The sequence below is a fragment of the Loxodonta africana genome, chromosome 7 (assembly GCF_030014295.1).
Source record: "Loxodonta africana isolate mLoxAfr1 chromosome 7, mLoxAfr1.hap2, whole genome shotgun sequence".
NCBI classification, from domain to species: Eukaryota; Metazoa; Chordata; class Mammalia; order Proboscidea; family Elephantidae; genus Loxodonta; species Loxodonta africana.
This window is the reverse complement of record NC_087348.1, coordinates 36,596,525-36,613,404: the sequence shown is the minus strand read 5'-3', so window position 1 is coordinate 36,613,404 and position 16,880 is coordinate 36,596,525. Positions and strand designations below refer to the sequence as shown.

The 16,880-nt window shown below is 58.2% G+C and overlaps 3 protein-coding genes across 13 annotated transcripts in view; 1 reads left to right on the top strand and 2 right to left on the bottom strand.

Moving 5' to 3' along the window:
* The first annotated feature begins 834 nt into the window (after positions 1-834).
* On the top strand, positions 835-2,935 carry MDK (midkine). The gene is made up of 5 exons (XM_003412259.4): positions 835-913; positions 1,242-1,318; positions 1,494-1,661; positions 1,772-1,933; positions 2,612-2,935. The coding sequence occupies exons 2-5, from the start codon at positions 1,243-1,245 to the stop codon at positions 2,635-2,637; spliced, it is 432 nt and encodes a 143-aa protein (XP_003412307.1). The 5' UTR covers positions 835-913; position 1,242; the 3' UTR covers positions 2,638-2,935.
* Positions 2,923-11,227, bottom strand: CHRM4 (cholinergic receptor muscarinic 4). Its single transcript, XM_003412258.4, has one exon. It carries the CDS (start codon positions 5,695-5,697, stop codon positions 4,261-4,263), a length of 1,437 nt encoding a protein of 478 aa, XP_003412306.2. The 5' UTR covers positions 5,698-11,227; the 3' UTR covers positions 2,923-4,260.
* Positions 11,228-12,661: 1,434 nt separating this feature from the next.
* Positions 12,662-16,880, bottom strand: part of AMBRA1 (autophagy and beclin 1 regulator 1) — a 181,324-nt gene continuing 177,105 nt past the window's right edge. For 4 of the 11 annotated variants that reach the window (XM_064288196.1, XM_064288194.1, XM_064288197.1 and 1 more), the window contains one exon: positions 12,669-15,905. In XM_064288196.1, coding sequence (XP_064144266.1) covers positions 15,409-15,905 — 497 coding nt within the window. In that variant the 3' untranslated portion in view covers positions 12,669-15,408. Of the gene's footprint in view, positions 15,906-16,880 lie in introns of all 11 variants that reach the window. The other 7 variants (XM_064288201.1, XM_064288199.1, XM_064288203.1 and 4 more) reach the window with 7 other exon arrangements.

Below are 16,880 nucleotides of genomic sequence, written 5' to 3'. Positions count from 1 at the left end.
CTGTGGTTGGGTCTGGAACTTCTCAGACGGCTTTTGTCAGCTTCAGGTTTTACCAAATCCAGGCCTGCGGGCTCCTCCTCCCCAAGCCATAGCCCGCCCAGCCTGCGCTTCACAACAAGCGCTTGCGCCCCTGCGCCCTCAATCCGGTCAATTTCTCGGGTTCCCCGGTCTCGGGCCCGCCCCCCCCAACACTGAGCAGAGAATCTCCCTCCAAACTCGGGGAAACAATCCGAGATGGGGCCTGGCGCTCCTGCACCACCAAGAGGGGGGCGCTGAGGGGCCCAGCAGACGCTGGGAGGTGGAGCGGGGCCTCGTCGGGATCGGGTCTCACGCGGGCCACACGGGGTTAACAGTCCAGTGGGGGTTCGCGGAGCGCAGACCGCACACAGGCTCGAACGTGGGGCGCCTGGGCCTATGACACACCCAGGGCTCGGTTCTCCCTCCTGTCCGTCGGAGGCTCCGCTGCGCGAAGGGAGCCTAGGACTGAGCGCGGACCAGGCTGCAAGTGTTCAACGGGGAAAGGGGGCGGCCCCGGGTCTGGGAACACCGGAAGGGAGCAGAGGGCAGGGGCCCGGGGAGCTCAAAACTAGGGGTGGCGGGCAGGGAGTCCCTCAGGGCAGGACGCAGACCTGGGCCGGGAGGGCACCGGCGGAACGCGGCGAGGATGCAGAGACAGCCCGGGGCAGCCGGGACAGACGCGCGGGGCGGGAGCGGAGGCGGGGACGCCAGGGTCGGGGGCGGTGCGGGTTTGAGGCAAGGGGGCGGGGCGGGTCCTTCCCGGGTGGGGGAGGTTAGAGGGGGCGGGGGCCCATGTGACCGGCTCAGACCGGTTCTGGAGACAAAAGGGGCCGCAGCGGCCGGAGCGGGACGGGCCCGGCGCGGGAGGGAGCGAAGCAGTGCGGGCAGCGAGCGAGTGAGCGCGCGGGGCACCGGGGGGCGCGCGAAGGCCGCGGCCCACCGGCCATTGCCGACCTGGGGGCCGGATGCAGGGTGGGGGTCTGAGCCGCGTCCCGGGCTCGAGGCATGCCCCAGGGAGACCCAGGGAGAAGCCTCCGGCTGTGCGCCCGGGCATCCCGGGCTCGCGGCGAGGGGCGGCCGTCTCACGTCCTCCTCGCCGTAACCTTAGCGTCCCTAGCCTTGGAGCCTGGAGAATGGGGGATGTGGGGATAGGAGGTCCACGTACGCGGCCCTCCTTGGGGAAGGGGACGGCGGGGGCGCTCTGACCCTTGCTCTCCCCCCAGGATGCAGCACCGAGCTTTCCTCCTCTTCGCTCTCCTCGCCCTACTGGCGCTCACTTCCGCGGTGGCCAAAAACAAAGGTGATGTGTGTGTGCCGGGAGAGAGGGTGGTAGGAGGCGGTCTAGGGACGCGCAGGTGAGGCCTGGCGACCTCTGGACTTCCTGCCTGAGTTCCGAGCCCGAAACCTCAGCTTAGGGGTTCCCCGAGGGAGTCCCTCTATGACCCGGGTCCTGAACTCTGTTGCGCGCGTTGCAGACAAGGTGAAGAAGGGAGGACCGGGGAACGAGTGCGCTGAGTGGACCTGGGGTCCCTGCACCCCTAGCAGCAAGGACTGCGGCGTGGGTTTCCGCGAGGGCACCTGCGGGGCCCAGACTCAGCGCATCCGGTGCAGAGTGCCCTGCAACTGGAAGAAGGAGTTCGGAGGTGAGGTGGGGCGCAGGCGCAGAGGCTGCACAGGCTCTCTCAAACCCGCGCGGGCTGGAGGAGGGAGGCTACAGGCTTTCCTACTCCTGAGCCCGGCACTTTCCCGACAGCCGACTGCAAGTACAAGTTTGAGAGCTGGGGTGCATGTGATGGGGGCACAGGCACCAAAGCCCGCCAAGGCACCCTGAAGAAGGCGCGGTATAATGCCCAGTGCCAGGAGACCATCCTTGTGATGAAGCCCTGCACCCCCAAGACCAAAGCCAAGGCCAAAGGTTAGCGGAGAGGGTGGGGTCTTCGCAGGGGATTGCGCTCTACCTGTGAGGGGAATGGTTAAGCCCGAAGTTTTGACTCCTGATCCTGGTGTTTGACCTCAGGACATCTCTGGACTCAGTTTTCCTATTTGTCAAGAAATCTTATCCATGGGACACGTATATTGGGTGGCCCACAAAAAGTGATCCAGAAATGTTAAATCCTTGCCAAATGGGGACAAACTCAAGCTGTTCCTATTGAAGCACTTGGCTTAGGACCCAGGGCAGTTGCCCCAGAAGGGCTTGGCTTTGTCCTCTCTCCAGCCAATGGGAGCATTTGGTCAGGTCGGCCCTTTCAAGCATGCTTCCCCCTCCCTTAGCTCACTCCTGACTCAAAACAGCATAGAGAGGCCAGCAGGGCAGGGGTGAATCTGCCACTTCTGAGGTGACTTTCAAGGGGTTTTGTGACCAGGACTGGAACTTCAACTCAAGTCTGATCCCAAGTGAAGATTTGGGTTACAGGGGTGGGGAATATTGGGCATCAGAAGGGCTGCACTATCCAACCAGCTTTGGGGTTAGCTCATTCTGAACCACTAGGCAGAATTTTCTCCTCTCCCGGGTGTGTGGGGGTGTGTGGTGGAGTGGGGTCTCTACTAGGTTGTCCTAACCCTGTTAATAAGGTCTATCTTTCTTGTTTTACAGCCAAAAAAGGGAAAGGAAAGGACTAGAGGCCAGGCCGGGATGCCAAGAAGCCCCTGGCTTTACCCTCCCAAAGGCCCAAGATATAACCCACCAGTGCCTTTTTTCTACTCATGAGCTTTATCAATCACACTTGCCTCTTCCCCTTCACTCCTCCACCCCCACCCCCCAAGCACCCGGCATAGGGTGGGACAAAGGATTCTGGGAAGCTTGGGCTGCCTCCCAAAAGTATTTGTCTCCCCTCTCCCCTACCCCTTTGTTTTTCCCCACAATGACGCCATTACTAAGAAACAAAAAAAATAAACCACTTTTTTTCCCCCAATAAAAGCTTTTTTTTTTTTTAATATATAAAAGCCCCTTCCCAGGGAGTCTGCTGTGGAAATTTGTATGGGGGTAGGAAAATGGGGAGAAAGACCAGGCTGAAGGAACCAGTGGCTTTAAGGGTCTGGGGGCTTGGTGGTGCATGCTCCCCAGAGCTCATGGAAATAGCAGAAGGTTTATGGAAATTTCTCCCAGGGCCCCTTACTGAACTTTTAACCAACTAACACCCTGCCCCTAGTCCCCTAAGCCTTGCAGCCCTTAGCAATCCCAGGGGCCACTCCAGGGCTGGGGGATGGAACTCACTCTAAAGACAAACCAGAACTAACTCCCATCTCAGCGCCCCCTCCATCACCTCCAGTCAAAGGTCTTTTGGTCCAGCCCACTGCCAATCAGGAAAGTCCTACCCATTGGGGAGAGTAGAGATGGGGGCTGCCTGCTTCCCCCACACTCACTGAGGCCTGTCTGGGTCAACAAGTTCTCCCCAATTCTCTTCCCTTGGGACCCTTGGGCCTCCCTGGAACTGCAGAGGCCAGAGATTTGAAGAGGGCAGATGGGAACATTGCTCACCACCTCACCACCCTGACTCAGATGTGTGACCTGGGACAAGCCCTCTTCTTGGGGTGGGAGGCGGGAGTTTTCAGAGTAATACAGACCATTCTTGGCTCAGCCTGGGGCCCCAGGGAGGTAGACCTCAGGTTCCCGAGTGTGAATCCCTGAATCTCCCAGCTGCTCCACCTTGCTTGTGATGAGAGCAGTGCTGTGGGGGCAGGTCTCAGAGCACCCTCCCAAACCAGGGCCTGGATGAATAGCTGCAGGGAGGGAAGATTTCTGGCCCTGGAGTGGGATTTGGGGGGAAGGGGCTGAGCCTACATGCAGGGGGCAGAAAGCACCGTTTATAGCAGAATGGAGGACCTCACCCTTCCACCCTCTTCCATTCCTAAGGACTAGCTCCTCTGCTCCTCCCAAGAGAGGTTCTGGCTTCTGTTCCCTTCCAGATGTCAATTCTTTCAGCCATGCTGATGGTTGTTCACAGTGGGCAGATGCCCACCCAGGCCAGGGCCCCCAGCTCCCTGAGGCAGGGCAGCAGAAATGGGCCAGGCAGTCCCGGTTCAGACACTCCCAAGGGCTGGGCCTCCTTGGCCTGAGCCAGAGATCTGGCTTCTGAATCCAGCCAGAACCTCCTTCTGAACCTCATGGGGCCTTCAGGACTTCAGTTCTTCTCTTCCACAGAGCATGGACAGGTGCCCCCAAATCTCTCCACCACAGCAGGTGAACCATCCGGTCCCCCAACACACGCACGACTGACCACCTCCTAGAGCACCCCTGCCTGCCTACCTGGTGGTGCCGATGTTCCGATACTGGCATAGTAGCAGGTGTCTGAAAGTCTTTTTAAAGGTGGCGTTGCAGAGGGCATAGCAGGCAGGGTTGATGGTGCTGTTGACATAGCAGAGCCAGTAGCCAATGGACCACACCGTGTCAGGGATACAGCTCTGGCAGAAGGTGTTCACCAGGACCATGACGTTGTAGGGTGTCCAGGTGAGGATGAAGGCCAACAGGATGGCAAAGATGGTCCGAGTCACCTTGCGCTCCCGGGCTGCCATCTGCCGCTTCTTGCGCACCTGGTTGCGGGCAATGCTGGCAAACTTGCGGGCCACATTGGCCGCTGGACGCATGCCAGCTGGCGTGGCAGGCACAATCTCGATGGCTGTCACACACTCGTTGCCTGTCTGCTTCGTCACAATCTGGATCTTGGACCATTTAGAAGCCGGGTTGAGGGCACGTGGCTGTCGGGAAGGGGCGGGTGTGGCAGGTACCGTGGCCTCTGTAGTGGACAACTCTGTGGGTGGTCGTTCCTTGGTGTTCTGGGTGGCGCTGCCTGAGCTGGACTCATTGGAAGTGTCTTTCTCAGTCATTGGACGCAGTGGGGGTGGCAGAGCTGGTGGAGGGGCCTCCTCTAGCTTCCCATTGCGCAGGTCTTCTCGAGTGGCTTCTCCTGTGGGGGGTTTCTTGACGCTCTGCTTCATCAGAGGGCTCTTGAGGAAGGCCAAGGTCTTGGTCTTCTTCTCCTTGGGGCCTTCAGGCTGGTGCTTGTGAACCCGGCTGCGACTGGCCAGGGAGATGTGAATGTAGAGCACCGTCATGATGACCACGGGCAGGTAGAAGGCAGCAATGGCTGTACCAAAGGTCACCGCTGGGTTGGACAGGAACTGAATGAAACACTGGTTGTCAGGCACTGTCCTCTTGCCCACCACAAACTGCCAGAACAAGATGGCAGGCGCCCAGAGCACGAAGGACAGGACCCACGCAGCAGCGATCATGAGGCCTGCCATCTTGGTGGTGCGTCGGGCTGGGTAGGTGAGGGGCTTGGTAACGCAGAAGTACCGGTCAAAGCTGATAATGAGAAGATTCATGACTGAGGCATTGCTCACCACATAGTCCAGGGCCAGCCACAGGTCACAGACCACAGCACCCAGCGGCCAGTAGCCCTTGATGATGTACACGGTATAGAGGTTCATGGAGAAGGCGCCTATGATGAGATCAGCACATGCCAAGCTGAATAGGAAGTAGTTGTTGACTGTCTGCAGCTGCCTGTTGACCTTGATGGAAAGCATCACCAAGATGTTCCCTACGACAGTCACCAGGCTCAGCGAGCCTGTCACTGTGGCAATAAACACCATCTCTACCGTCTCATAGCGGTTATGCGTTGAAGTGACCAGGCGCACAGACTGGTTGCCTGAGCTACCATTGTCTGGTGTGAAGTTTGCCATCTTGGTTATCAGGGGCGGGCAGGCAGTGTCTAGAGGAGGAAGAGGAGAGAAAAGGAGTGAGCCACTGAAGTGGGTAGCGGGGCAATCAGGAAAGGGTAAATTGGAGTCGAGGTGACAGAGGGATATCACCGTGCAGAACTTTAGAGAAGGCTGTTCCAACCGTTCCTTTACTCAACATTTGTTGAGCACCTACTGTGTGCCAAGCACAGTTCTGGGTGCTGAGTTTACAGAAGTGAATGAGACTGACACGGTCCCCAGTTTCATGAAGCTTATAGTCTAAGGGGGTGCGATGTACAAAAACACAAGCAACAAATTTTCTAAATAATTTCAGTGGGTAGAAAGTGCTAGATAAAAAAAAATAAGGCAGGGTGAGAGTACGTAGCGAGTCAGAGGACAGGGCAGCGAAAGTTCCTTGCTGGGTGATCAGGGAGGCCTCTCCAAGGAGGTGATCTGGATGAATGACCAGGAGGCAGCAACACGAAGAGCAGCAGAGAGTGGCCCAGCCAAAGGCCATGGCCAGAGCAAAGGCCCAAAGCATGTGTGAGGCATGGACATAAGGCCAGTGTGAATAGCACCCAGGGAGTTGAGGGTGAGGAGGCTGGAGAGGTCAGCATGTGGGTGTGACTCCTGTCAGAGGAGTTCATTCCTTAGCTCGCACAGTCCTTTCTTAACCAAACATTACCAGAGGTCTGGCTTTCTAATCCCTACCCAAAGCACTGGAGACAAAGCCAATAATACAAGAGTATGTATTAGCAGCTAACACTTACTGCATACTAAGTGCCAGGCAGAAGCCATAGTGGTGCATTGGTTAAGTGCTCCACCAGGCGCTGCTGGAGAAAGATGTGGCCGTCTGCTTCCATAAAGATTACAGTCTTGGAAACCCATGGGGCAGTTCTACTCTGTCCTATAGGGTCACTATGAGTCGGGATCAACTCGACAGCAACGTTTTCCCTTTTTTTTTTTTTTAAGTGCCAGGCACTTTCTACACTTTTTATTCCTATTAACTCATTTAATCCTTGCAACAAACCTCTGAAGTAGATACCGTTATCTTTTACTACATACAGATGAGGAAATTGAGGCACAGGAAAACTGACCAACGTTGTTTCACAGCTCTGTACCCTCAAGTTGCCTTCAAGGGTGAATATAGGGGAGGAGGGAGCGCAGTCCCATAGCTAAGGACTCTAACAGGGAGGATTAAAGAGCTACAGGGGCCATGAGTCCACCTGGAGAAGGCTTTCCCAGGACCAAAGGATGGCCCCAGTGAGGAGCTGGGAACCTCAAGGATGAGGAGTGGAGTGGCCTATGGAGATACATACCCCTGCAACGTCCCCTCCCTTGAGCTCTCTCCCCTAACCCCAGGGTCTGGGCAGGGGCAGTGCAGGGGAGCTGGGAGCTCCGGCTATAGTTTCATCAGCTCCTAGGAGCTGAGACTCCTGAGGAATCAGAAGCCTAAGGGGCCCAAGGACACACACAGCTCCCAAGGGCCAGGGCCGGATCCATGGCTGAACAGGGAAGCCAAAGGGTTAAAAGATCACCCCAGAGGGAAGACAGGAGCTGCTTCTGGTACCCCTTACCCCACAAGCACACGCCAACTGTACCCCAGCTGGGGCTCCTCTGGGGTCCTCCCGGCACAGGTCCCTCCCCTGAGCCTGCCCTCCCGCCCACCTGGCTCTTCTTTGGCTCCCTCCCCCTTCCTCTTCCAAACACGTGAGGAGGCTCAGGCCCAGCGTGTGGTGCCAAGGCAGCATGCAGCCCAGCCTCCTTCACACCCGCCAACACGCGCTGCATTACACACGCACATGGGCCCATCACTGCCACGCCAGCCCCACAGCTCCTTGTCAGATACTCGGCCTGTGCGTCTGTGTGTGAGACAAAGAGGGAGCGCAGAGTGGCGGTGTGGGGGAAGGAGCAGAGCCCTGCAGCTAGGGCTCCAGTGTCTGCCACTTCTAACTGGCTGGCCTTAGACAAGCCAGCTCCCCTTTCTCATTTGCAAAATAGAGAGGGTTCCTGTCCTAGGACCACTTCCTGAGCAGCTATGGGGATCAGACACCTAAACTCTATCTGACCATGACAATATACTGAAGGCTGCAGCCCACTGCCAAGGTGACCCTCCAAGTCTGACCCCAACTTCCCTACGCCACCAACACAGCTACAGATCCAGCCTCTGGGCCTGGTAGTTCAAGCTGGCCTGTTCCAAATCACCTGGTTCACAGGAGGACAGGCTCAGAGAGAGTGGTGCCACCCCCAAGGCTGCACAATGAGTCAAGGGCAAAGACCAGACACCACCCACTCCTGGGGGCTCTGGCAGCTCCTTTCAGCTCCCAGAGCCTCTGAAATGGAGACTCAGGTGTCACCCTCGGCACTGGAGGGACCATAGCACCCAGCATGGCCAGGCTGCTCTCCCTGTGGCACTGGAAGGTGAGCACAGGGTGGGTAGGCCATGACCTGCCAGCCAGCCCAAGGAATCCTTGCCTTAGCCTTCTAGAACCGGGACACAGGCCTGCGACAAGAACAGGACCGGAGGTGCCAAATATGAAAAACAGAAGTGCTCTTGTTTATTGAGCGTTCACTATGAGTCAGGAATCCCTTTGAGCTTTTTATATAGATTATCTGGTTTAATCTGTATAACAAAACCCGTTGCTGTCAAGTCGATTCCGACTCATAGCGACCCTATAGGATAGAGTAGAACTGCCCCATAGGGTTTCCAAGGAGCGGCTGGCAGATTTGAACTGTCTTTAGGTTAGCAGCCGGAGCACTTAACCGCTACACCACCAGGGTTTCCTTAATCTGTATAGCAGCCTTTAGCAGCCCTGATGGGAGAAGTGGTTAAGTGCTATGGCTGCTAACCAAAAGGTCAGTGGTTCAAATCCACCAGGGGCTCCTTGGAAACTCTATGGGGCAGTTCTACCCTGTCCTATAGGGTCACTATGAGTCTAATCGACTCCATGGCAGGGGGGTTGGTGGTTTACCACCATTGTTGTTAGTTGCTGCCCAGTCAATTCTGGCTCATGGTGACGTGTGCAGAATAGAACTGCTCTATTTTTACAGGTAAGGATACCATTAATTCACTTGCCCCAAGTCACCCAGTTTGTAAATAGGGGCAGGGGCAGGATTAGAGCTCAGAAGCCAGGCACTACTGCTCAGAGTTGATTTCTTGCCTCTGCTGTCACCCTTGAAACCACACAACCAGGGAGCTGGTCAGCGGAGAGCTGGGGACGGTTCCCTTCCATTCCCTGACACTTCCCTACTTAGCTTTCCCTGAAGAGACCTTTTTTTCTTCTTTCCAACCTCCTGACTCTGCTAAGGTGGGGCGAAGGGGTGCTGCGGTCCCTCCAAACCCCAGAGTTTTAGTCCTGCTTTGGGCCAGCCTGGAGAGGTTGCCAGACAAGACCAGGCGCAGTGTCTCCCTACCCCACCCAGGCCATCTTTCTATAGCCCTCGGAGTCACTGGCAGACATTTTGCTTGCAGCCCATCCAGCGCGTTCCCAGGGCTCCAGGCCCACCTAGGATCTGAGGAGGTGAGCAGCCGCCTCCCAGGGCTGTGTGCACCACTAGATGGCAATGTCGGTCCCTGGGTGCCAGCTCCGGACCTAAAGCCGGTGGCATCTGTTCCCCGGTCCCCACCTCCAACAAGCCCGCGCATAGACGAGCCCCCAGGCAAAGCCTCCTGACAGAGGGATGTGGGGACCAGAGGCAGATGACCCAGTAAACAAGGTAAGGACCGGCTTATTTGTGTTTACTCATCAATCCGTACTGAACAATTTCAGAGGGGTTTCACCACATCAAAGAAAAGCACGGGGAAACTGTTCACTACAGATTAGTAAACGAAAGTAAACCCATACTTACCTTGCTCACTGCGTAATTCGTCCCTGTCAGGGGTTGTAAATTTGAAAAAGCGGCTTTGACTCTGTAGGAAGGTGCTGTGGGTTTGGGAGAGAGACAGATGCCAGCCATACCTAGAAGCAGAATCTCTGATGTGGTGAAAAAATGTGAAATTGTTCACTACAGATGACCTGGTAAGCAAGGTAAGGACCTTGCTTATCTTGCCTATTGGATAATCTGCCCCTGGTGAGAACCCAACGCCAGCCCGTCCAGACGCCACCCTGTAGCTGCCCTGCCCTTCACACTGTCCTCCATGGTGGGAAAATTTAAAGCGCCTGGATTCCACAGCGGACCGGCAAGAAATGTGTGGGCGGGAACGCGAGTGCGGGTTGTTTGTGTATGATTACCCGGGAGTGCGAGTAGACGCTAGTAGCTGCGTGCACCGCTACTCCTGGGTACCAGTGCGCCCTTGTGCGCGTGAGCATGCCTGCGCCAGGCGGACACGTGCATGTGCATACGTGTGCGTGTCTGGGGTGCTGTGGCCTGGGGGATGCACACGGTGTTTCTGTACCTGTGGACTTGGGTACAGGAGCAAATGCTAGGACGGCAGTGGGTGACCGGCCACATTCCAAATGCCCATATTGGGAGACTCAGGCAAGACAGGCCTCAGCGTCTGCCTGAGCGCGGGGAGGGTCGGGCCAGGCGCGGTGGTCTGGCTTGTGGGTGGGGCAGGGTCATGAGCAAGACAACGAGTCCAGCCCACTCTTCCAAGCTGCGATAGATGCCTCATGACCTTCGGACACCATTTTTGCTGGGCACCCAGAGGTGCCCGCGTTCCCAAAACTGCGGCACGGAGTCCCACCCTCGGACTGACTTCTGTCGACGGGCCTTTCCGAGATTGGTCCAACCTGGCCGTGCGGGGACACCTGGCTCAGCGCAGCGTGCCCTTGCCATATGGCATGTTACCGCCAAGGGCGCCCAGTCTCCCGGCGGGAGGGTGCAGGCAGTACACCGTTAACAGGGAGTGTATCCCTCCTTCATTCCTCACTCGGTCCCCACCCGGGAGGCGCCGTCTGAGCCGAGCGGCCAGAGTGGGCACTGGGCTTCTCAAGTCCTGGGCTCAGGCGGACCTCGAGGGCGGGGTTGGAGGGGTATACCCCGGGCCCAGGGAGAGGCCCCTCCTCGTCTCCTTCATGGTCGTTGGGGTCCTGGCTCACCGATGCCCTGCCCCCTTCCACCCGCAAGCCCACTAGCACGCAGCTCCTGCAGCCTCTGGGCATGGACACTATGCTCCCTCCGATCTTTGCCGCCCCCTCTCCCGGACCAGACGGGAGCTGGAGGAGCGAGTGCACCAGACGCCATGGCGTGGTTTGGGACTCAGGTCCTTCCTCGGTTCTTAGGCGCTCACTCCAGGGCCCCAGGAAGGTTGTGGCTCCTGCATTTGTCCCTGAGGCTGGAGAGGAGACTCAGGAGTTTAAGGGAAGGAGAGGGAGTGCAGGGAATTTGGGAATGACACGACACTGCGCCCGACACTTCCGCCCCGGGCCCCGGGGTTTCGCGCTGTATCTCCGGATTCGGCGCCTGGGCAACAGAGAGGGTAGCCCCGGAGCCGGGTAAAGGTGCTCGGAGAGGGCACGGTGCTTTCCGTCGGGGCTCGAGGTCGCTCCTGGAGCCCCCAAGAATCGGAGTGGGCTGGCAGCGCCGTGGGGCGGGGAGGCGGGCGGGAAAAAGGCTCCTTGGGCTCCAGCTCCCGGCGCCATGCAGGGCTGCCAGTCGGAGACTGGAGCTCAGGTCCCGCCCCGACGGCTACCCCTGGTTCCATGGGGGCTGTGGCTGGCACCCTCAGACCTCCGGAGCGCCCAGCTCTTCCCTGAGGTGCAGCTGGAGATGCCTCCGAGAGACCCCGGGCTTTTCTCCCCGCGAAGCTCCCCGCCCCGGCCCTTTGCAGAGCCCAGCTCCGCGCTCGTTCCCGAGGCTCTGAGCCCTGTCTCTGTCGGACCCACCTCCGGGAAGCCTCGGGGTGTCCGGGAGCCCCGCGTCCTTCTCCCCCAACCGAGCCTTCCGCCCCCGCGCGGCTGCGGAGTCACTTACCCGCCGCTGCCGCCCCGCTCCCCTCGCACAGGACAGACGGCAGGACAGACGGGCGGCCTCGCAGGCCGGCGGGCGGGGCAGGCGGCAGGGCCGGGGGCGGGGACGGGGTGTAGAGGGGCGGCCCCTGCTCCGCCCGCGGCTCCCAGCGCTGTGGCTCCGACTCGCGCTCACGCTCGCACTTTTCCCCGAGCCGCGTGATGTCACGGGGAAGCAGCCAATCGTGGTGGGGCCGCGACGCCCGCCCTGGGCCGGCCACCCAGCGGCGACGCGCTGGGGGCACCACCCGGGGGATTCGGGGACCCCAGCGCTCTTGCCCCTCCCCGGAGCCGGCCCGCTGTCCCCTCCCGGGCGTTGTGGGGGCACCGCCCACCGGCAGCCAGGGCGGCTTAGCAGAGGGAGCTGCCCTCCAGGGAGGAGAGGGGGGCATCAGCGTTGTCATGGGGACGCGGCGCCCCCTCGTGGGCCGGGGAAGGAGCTGGCAGCCCCATTTGGCTGCGATCTCCTCTTCCCAGCACCTGGGACCCAGAGGGGGTCGCGCACCTCGCACCGACCTCACCTACATGGTTCCTCTCGCTGTTTGACCGCGAAAGTGCGAGTGTTTGACCCCATCGATTATGAGCGGGGATGGCTCTGCCGCCCCGGTTCCGTCGGGGCAGAGACACGGGAGTTTCCAGCCTCGGGGCTCCGTGTTTGCTGTCGGGTGGCCCGAGGGGAGGGGCTCCGTCGGAGCCCCGCCGCCTGGGAAGGGGCAGTTGGAAGTAGACAGGTGAGAGGTCTGCGAGGCAGAGAGGAGCCGCCCATCGCCGGCGCCCCCCACCCCCGGCGTCCGGGAAGGGGAGCGCACCCGCTCTCCCAGCACCTGGATGGTTCGGGGCGCCCAGCCACCCCCCGTCTGGAGGGCTGGCTCATCGCGGCTGCGATGGCAGCCGGGTGCCCAAGGTCACCTAGGGCGGAGCCTGGGACTAGACCCTGAGGGCGAGCCGCACCGGCCACAGCCTCAGGACTGGGGCTTCACCCGCGCCAGGAGAGTCCGCGGGGCCGAGGGCAGGCCGGCTTCAGCACCTCGGAGAGCTCCACCTCTGCCTTGGCCTGAGCTGCTTTGTCGCCAGTCAGGGGTCGGACTTCCCCTCTGCACTCTGGCTTCTAGGCCTGTTAACCCCAAACTGTCTGAGCGAAAACACTTAAGACAGCTGGTTTCTTCTCTTGGAATAATTTCAAGCCCTGCCTCTCCTCCACTGTCTCCATGGGCTGGGCAGGGGGCTGTACCGGGAAGAAATGGGGGAGGCCGGGAGGGCAGTAAGAGGCTGCGGAGCTGCCAGGGGAAGGGTAGGAACGCGATCCAGCCCCAGCGCCGCGGGGCTCCTGCCCTTGGCGTGGGGGTTGAACGCGGAGGTGGAAATCCTTCTCCCAGTACTCCTAGGGCAAGGGCTGGGGCTGCTCAGAGTTGAGGACTTCAGGACTGGAGTTGGCTGTCTGGGCTAGAGGGAGAAACCATGTCCCTTGCATGAATGACTGATCTCCCGTTCCTCTGACTGAGGTAAGAAGCGCTGTTGTTCTTGTCCCCATTTCGAAGAAGGAACAGGCTGTTGGTTCATGTGACAAACAGATGTTGGTCCCGCATTTGTTCCACCTTGCACAACCATAGTACATGCTCTGAGAGGGGAAGTGTGTGTGGGTGGTGGGGACCCTTGCAACAGTCCACAAGGCCACCTCATACCCTTCTCCCCAAAGCAACAGAGAAGCCAGGGTCCCATCCTTTCTCTGACATATTTAGTCTCTCCTGTAAAAGCTCATAGTGGCTTCAGTGAATGCTCTGGAATCACACCACCTAGGTACCAACCCTGGCTCCACTGCCTAGCTGTGTCATCTGGAGGTAATAATAGTACCCGCATCAGGGGGCTTTTGTGACGAGAACTGATAGTACACATTGAGTCCTTGGCACATGGTTCACACTCTAGTTGATGTGTCTTCTAGCCCAGAGTTCACTGTTGTATAATTTCCCTAGAAAATTCTAGTAATCCCAACTATATAACTATTCTCACTGTTGTGTATTACTTCCTTATTTTTTGGTTTTGTCTCTGTTGGGGCAGAATCTATAATTCTGCATGCCCCACAGCATCAGGTAGAGTTGGACACACGAGATAGTCAAGAAGTACGTGTTGCTGGCAAAAAGCCCTGGGGTTGCTCTGATTTTCCTTTACAGTTCTACGAGTTGGGGGAAATACCCTTCTCCCACATCCTTATTGGCTTAAAACTTGACGTGGTCAAGGCCCATGGCCACAGCCACCATATGGAGGACACAAAGCAAAGAGAGACCTGAGCAGCCAGTATATGGGGTCTTTCGGGAGGTGCCTGGCCAGCCCTATTACAGGTAGTTCCAGCTCTTGGGCCAGACACAGAATAGTCTGTTTGCTCCAGGCCTGCAGACCTAGGTAGGAAGTCATCAGGATGAGTGACCTTCTACCCTTACCTACCCACCTACCACTGAAACATTGCCCCAATACTCAGCAGGCCCCTGGGAAGCAGAAGGCAGTGGTATCCTGAGAAACGGTATGATGCAGACGGCAGCCCTATCTGCCTGGCTCCGGCAGAGGGTCAGATAAGGCCCCTCGCCTAGGCCAACAGCACTGGAAACAGTAGCTGTGTGGTGTGACTTGATTCAACGCCACCCCCCACCCCATCGCCACCTTTCCCACCATCCTCCGTGGAAGCAAAGAAATGAGCCGGGCGAGGGGCATGTCATCATTTTAATGATGTAGATCTTTGGTGTTTCCCTCATTAGCAGTCAGACTATCCCCTCTCCTCCCACCACAATATTTCTATGATGAGTTACAAACAGAAAGGAAATCACATTTTCATACTAAAAACAAAATAATCAGAGCCTTGATTTTCTCCACTAGAAACTACACATACAGTTCAAAATTCCACATGCAACACCTTATATCACAGACCAAGACCTCACATTCTGACCTGGAGTCTCATCCCCCAGCCTCAGGCTGGCTTTGGCCTAGGCTCAGCTAATACTGACACCCACAGGTGCTGCTCTGAGGCCCTTGGGGGAAGGGAGGGGCTGGATGGACAAGCCTGGGGGTGGGCCAGCCTACACCCCCCACTCCTGAGGGCCTGCCTACTGTCCCTTGACCCTATCCTGTAGCAGGCAAAGCAGGTTGACACCTCACCCATGGTTATCCCCTAGTAGTAAGTGCAGGAAGTCCCTGTCCTCAGGAACCTGGGAGCCCGGCCCAACCAGACTGTGGTCTCTGGGGGGTGAGATGATACAGAAAGGCTGGAGCTCTAGAAGGCTCAGAAATGGAGGTGCTTTCTGGAGGCCAGCCACTCCTCCTGTCCTTGGGCTCCTGGTGGCTCCGCCTATCCAGCAGGTGGACGAGGTGAAGCTGCCCCACTGTCCTCTGTCCAGGATTCCATTACCCAGATCTGGAAGACTGTCCACCCTTCTGAGGCTCTCTGCCCAAGGCTGAGGGCCCCTGAGCCCCTGTTCCTGGCAGAAAGGGAGATTCATGACAAATACTCACTTGCTCCACAGTTCATATTGAGCCCAGCACTGTGGCCCTCCTGGGCTCCAGATCCTGGAAGGTTCTAGTCCCCCGAGGCAGGCCTTGCCCGTTTGACTGCCTCACACCCGCTGACTCTGACACCTCTCAACCCCCCTACCCCACCCTACTCCTCTGCTCCCTGATGCAACCAGCAGCTCTTCAGCATGTACAGTTCCCAGTCAGCTGTGAGGTCCAGTCTCTGCTCAGCGAGCGGTTCAGGGCAGGCGACAGGCACGCACTGTCTCTACCTGTTCCGAGGCTCCCCACTGGGGGCTGCCGTTTCCCCCCTGCTGCTGCCACTGCCGTCAGGAAGGTAGTTGTTACTGGTCAGGTTGCAGTGCAGGATTGGTCCCTCAGTGCTGGAAAGGGGGACAGGGATAGGGACAGGGGAGGAAGGGGGCAGTGCTGGTGGGGGTGGCTCCCGCCCAGAGGTACCAGGCTGGTCCCAAGAGACTGTCCGGGGGCTTAGGCCACGTTCTGCCAGTTGTCCAGGTTCGGGGAGCAGGCCCCGCGAGGTGGAGGGCTGAGGCGAGGAGGCGCGGGCGGCAGCGGGCTCGGCACCTGTCTGGGAGCTCCGGTGAATGCGGTGGCTGACGATGATGTTGTTGCCGAAGCCGCCCATGGAGGCCATGGTAGTGCTCTGCTCTCGCTGCACCACAGCAGTCATGCCCCCCTCCGCCATCAGCCTCTGGATCCTGCTGAGGGCATCTTCCCCACCTGCACCATACTCTGAGCCCTCACCTGGAAGGTACAAAGCAGGAGAAAGAGGGAATAAGCTGCTGGCTTGGACAGGGGACTCTAGGTTAAAAGCAGGACCAAGAAGTGGCCTGAATTAATCACTATGAGAATCAGAGACTTTTTGAAAGCTAGATGAGACTCCTGAAATGATCATGATTCACCCTTTTGTTTTACTAAATAGCCTTGGACTAGGATGGTATGGAAGTCCCTGGGTGGTGTAAATGGTCAAGTGCTTGGCTACTAACTGAGAGATCAGAAGTTTGAGTCTACCCAGAAGCCCCTTGGAAAAAAGGCCTGATGATCTGCTTCCAAAAAATCACAGCCATTAAAAACCTTATGCAGCAAAATTCTCTGACACACATGGGGCTGCCATGAGTTGGAATCGAATTGCTGCCAACTGGTTTAGGATAGTGTGAGGTGGCCAAGGCTATGCAGCCAGTTCAGAGGCAGAGCTGGGACTATAAAGCATGCAGCCGGCTAGTCGACAAGAAGGCTGAGGAGGTGGGCCCACACAGTTTGCTTTGTCTCTCCCTTCCCTGAGTGACCTGGTAGACCCAGACCTGGGGTGGGACCTACTCAGGGTAGAGAAAAAGAATATCTGAAAGGCTCTCGAGTACTTGAGCCCTTCTTTCTCTCTGGGGGAAAGCCTTGGAATGCTGGAGACAGGGTAAAGGTCAAGCCAGGGCCTCAGTGCCAGCATATCTTCTACCCTCTGAGCCAAAAGAGGGATCCAGGGAAGCCTCATGGGGATTCCTCTGCGCTCGCCTGCCTGCCCCGTACTTTACGACAGCTCTGTGTGCCGAAGACCGCCAAACCGGGTTTGGGGCGTGAGTCTGGGACGTGCAGTGGGCTGGCCTGCAGTCCGCTGACATAGCGCTCATGCTGCTGGGCCCTATGCCTGGGGAGCTACCAGTTCAGGTGGACCATTTAGGGAGGCTAGGGCTGCTTTGGGGCCCTGAGGGAGCTGCCAGAGCCAAG

Coding starts and splice junctions, on each gene's coding strand:
- MDK (XM_003412259.4), top strand. CDS start 1,243: ATGCAGCACCGAGCTTTCCTCCTCTTCGCTCTCCTCGCCCTACTGGCG. Junction 1,662..1,771: donor CTGGAAGAAGGAGTTCGGAG/GTGAGGTGGGGC, acceptor CTTTCCCGACAG/CCGACTGCAAGTACAAGTTT. Junction 1,934..2,611: donor GACCAAAGCCAAGGCCAAAG/GTTAGCGGAGAG, acceptor CTTGTTTTACAG/CCAAAAAAGGGAAAGGAAAG.
- CHRM4 (XM_003412258.4), bottom strand. CDS start 5,697: ATGGCAAACTTCACACCAGACAATGGTAGCTCAGGCAACCAGTCTGTG.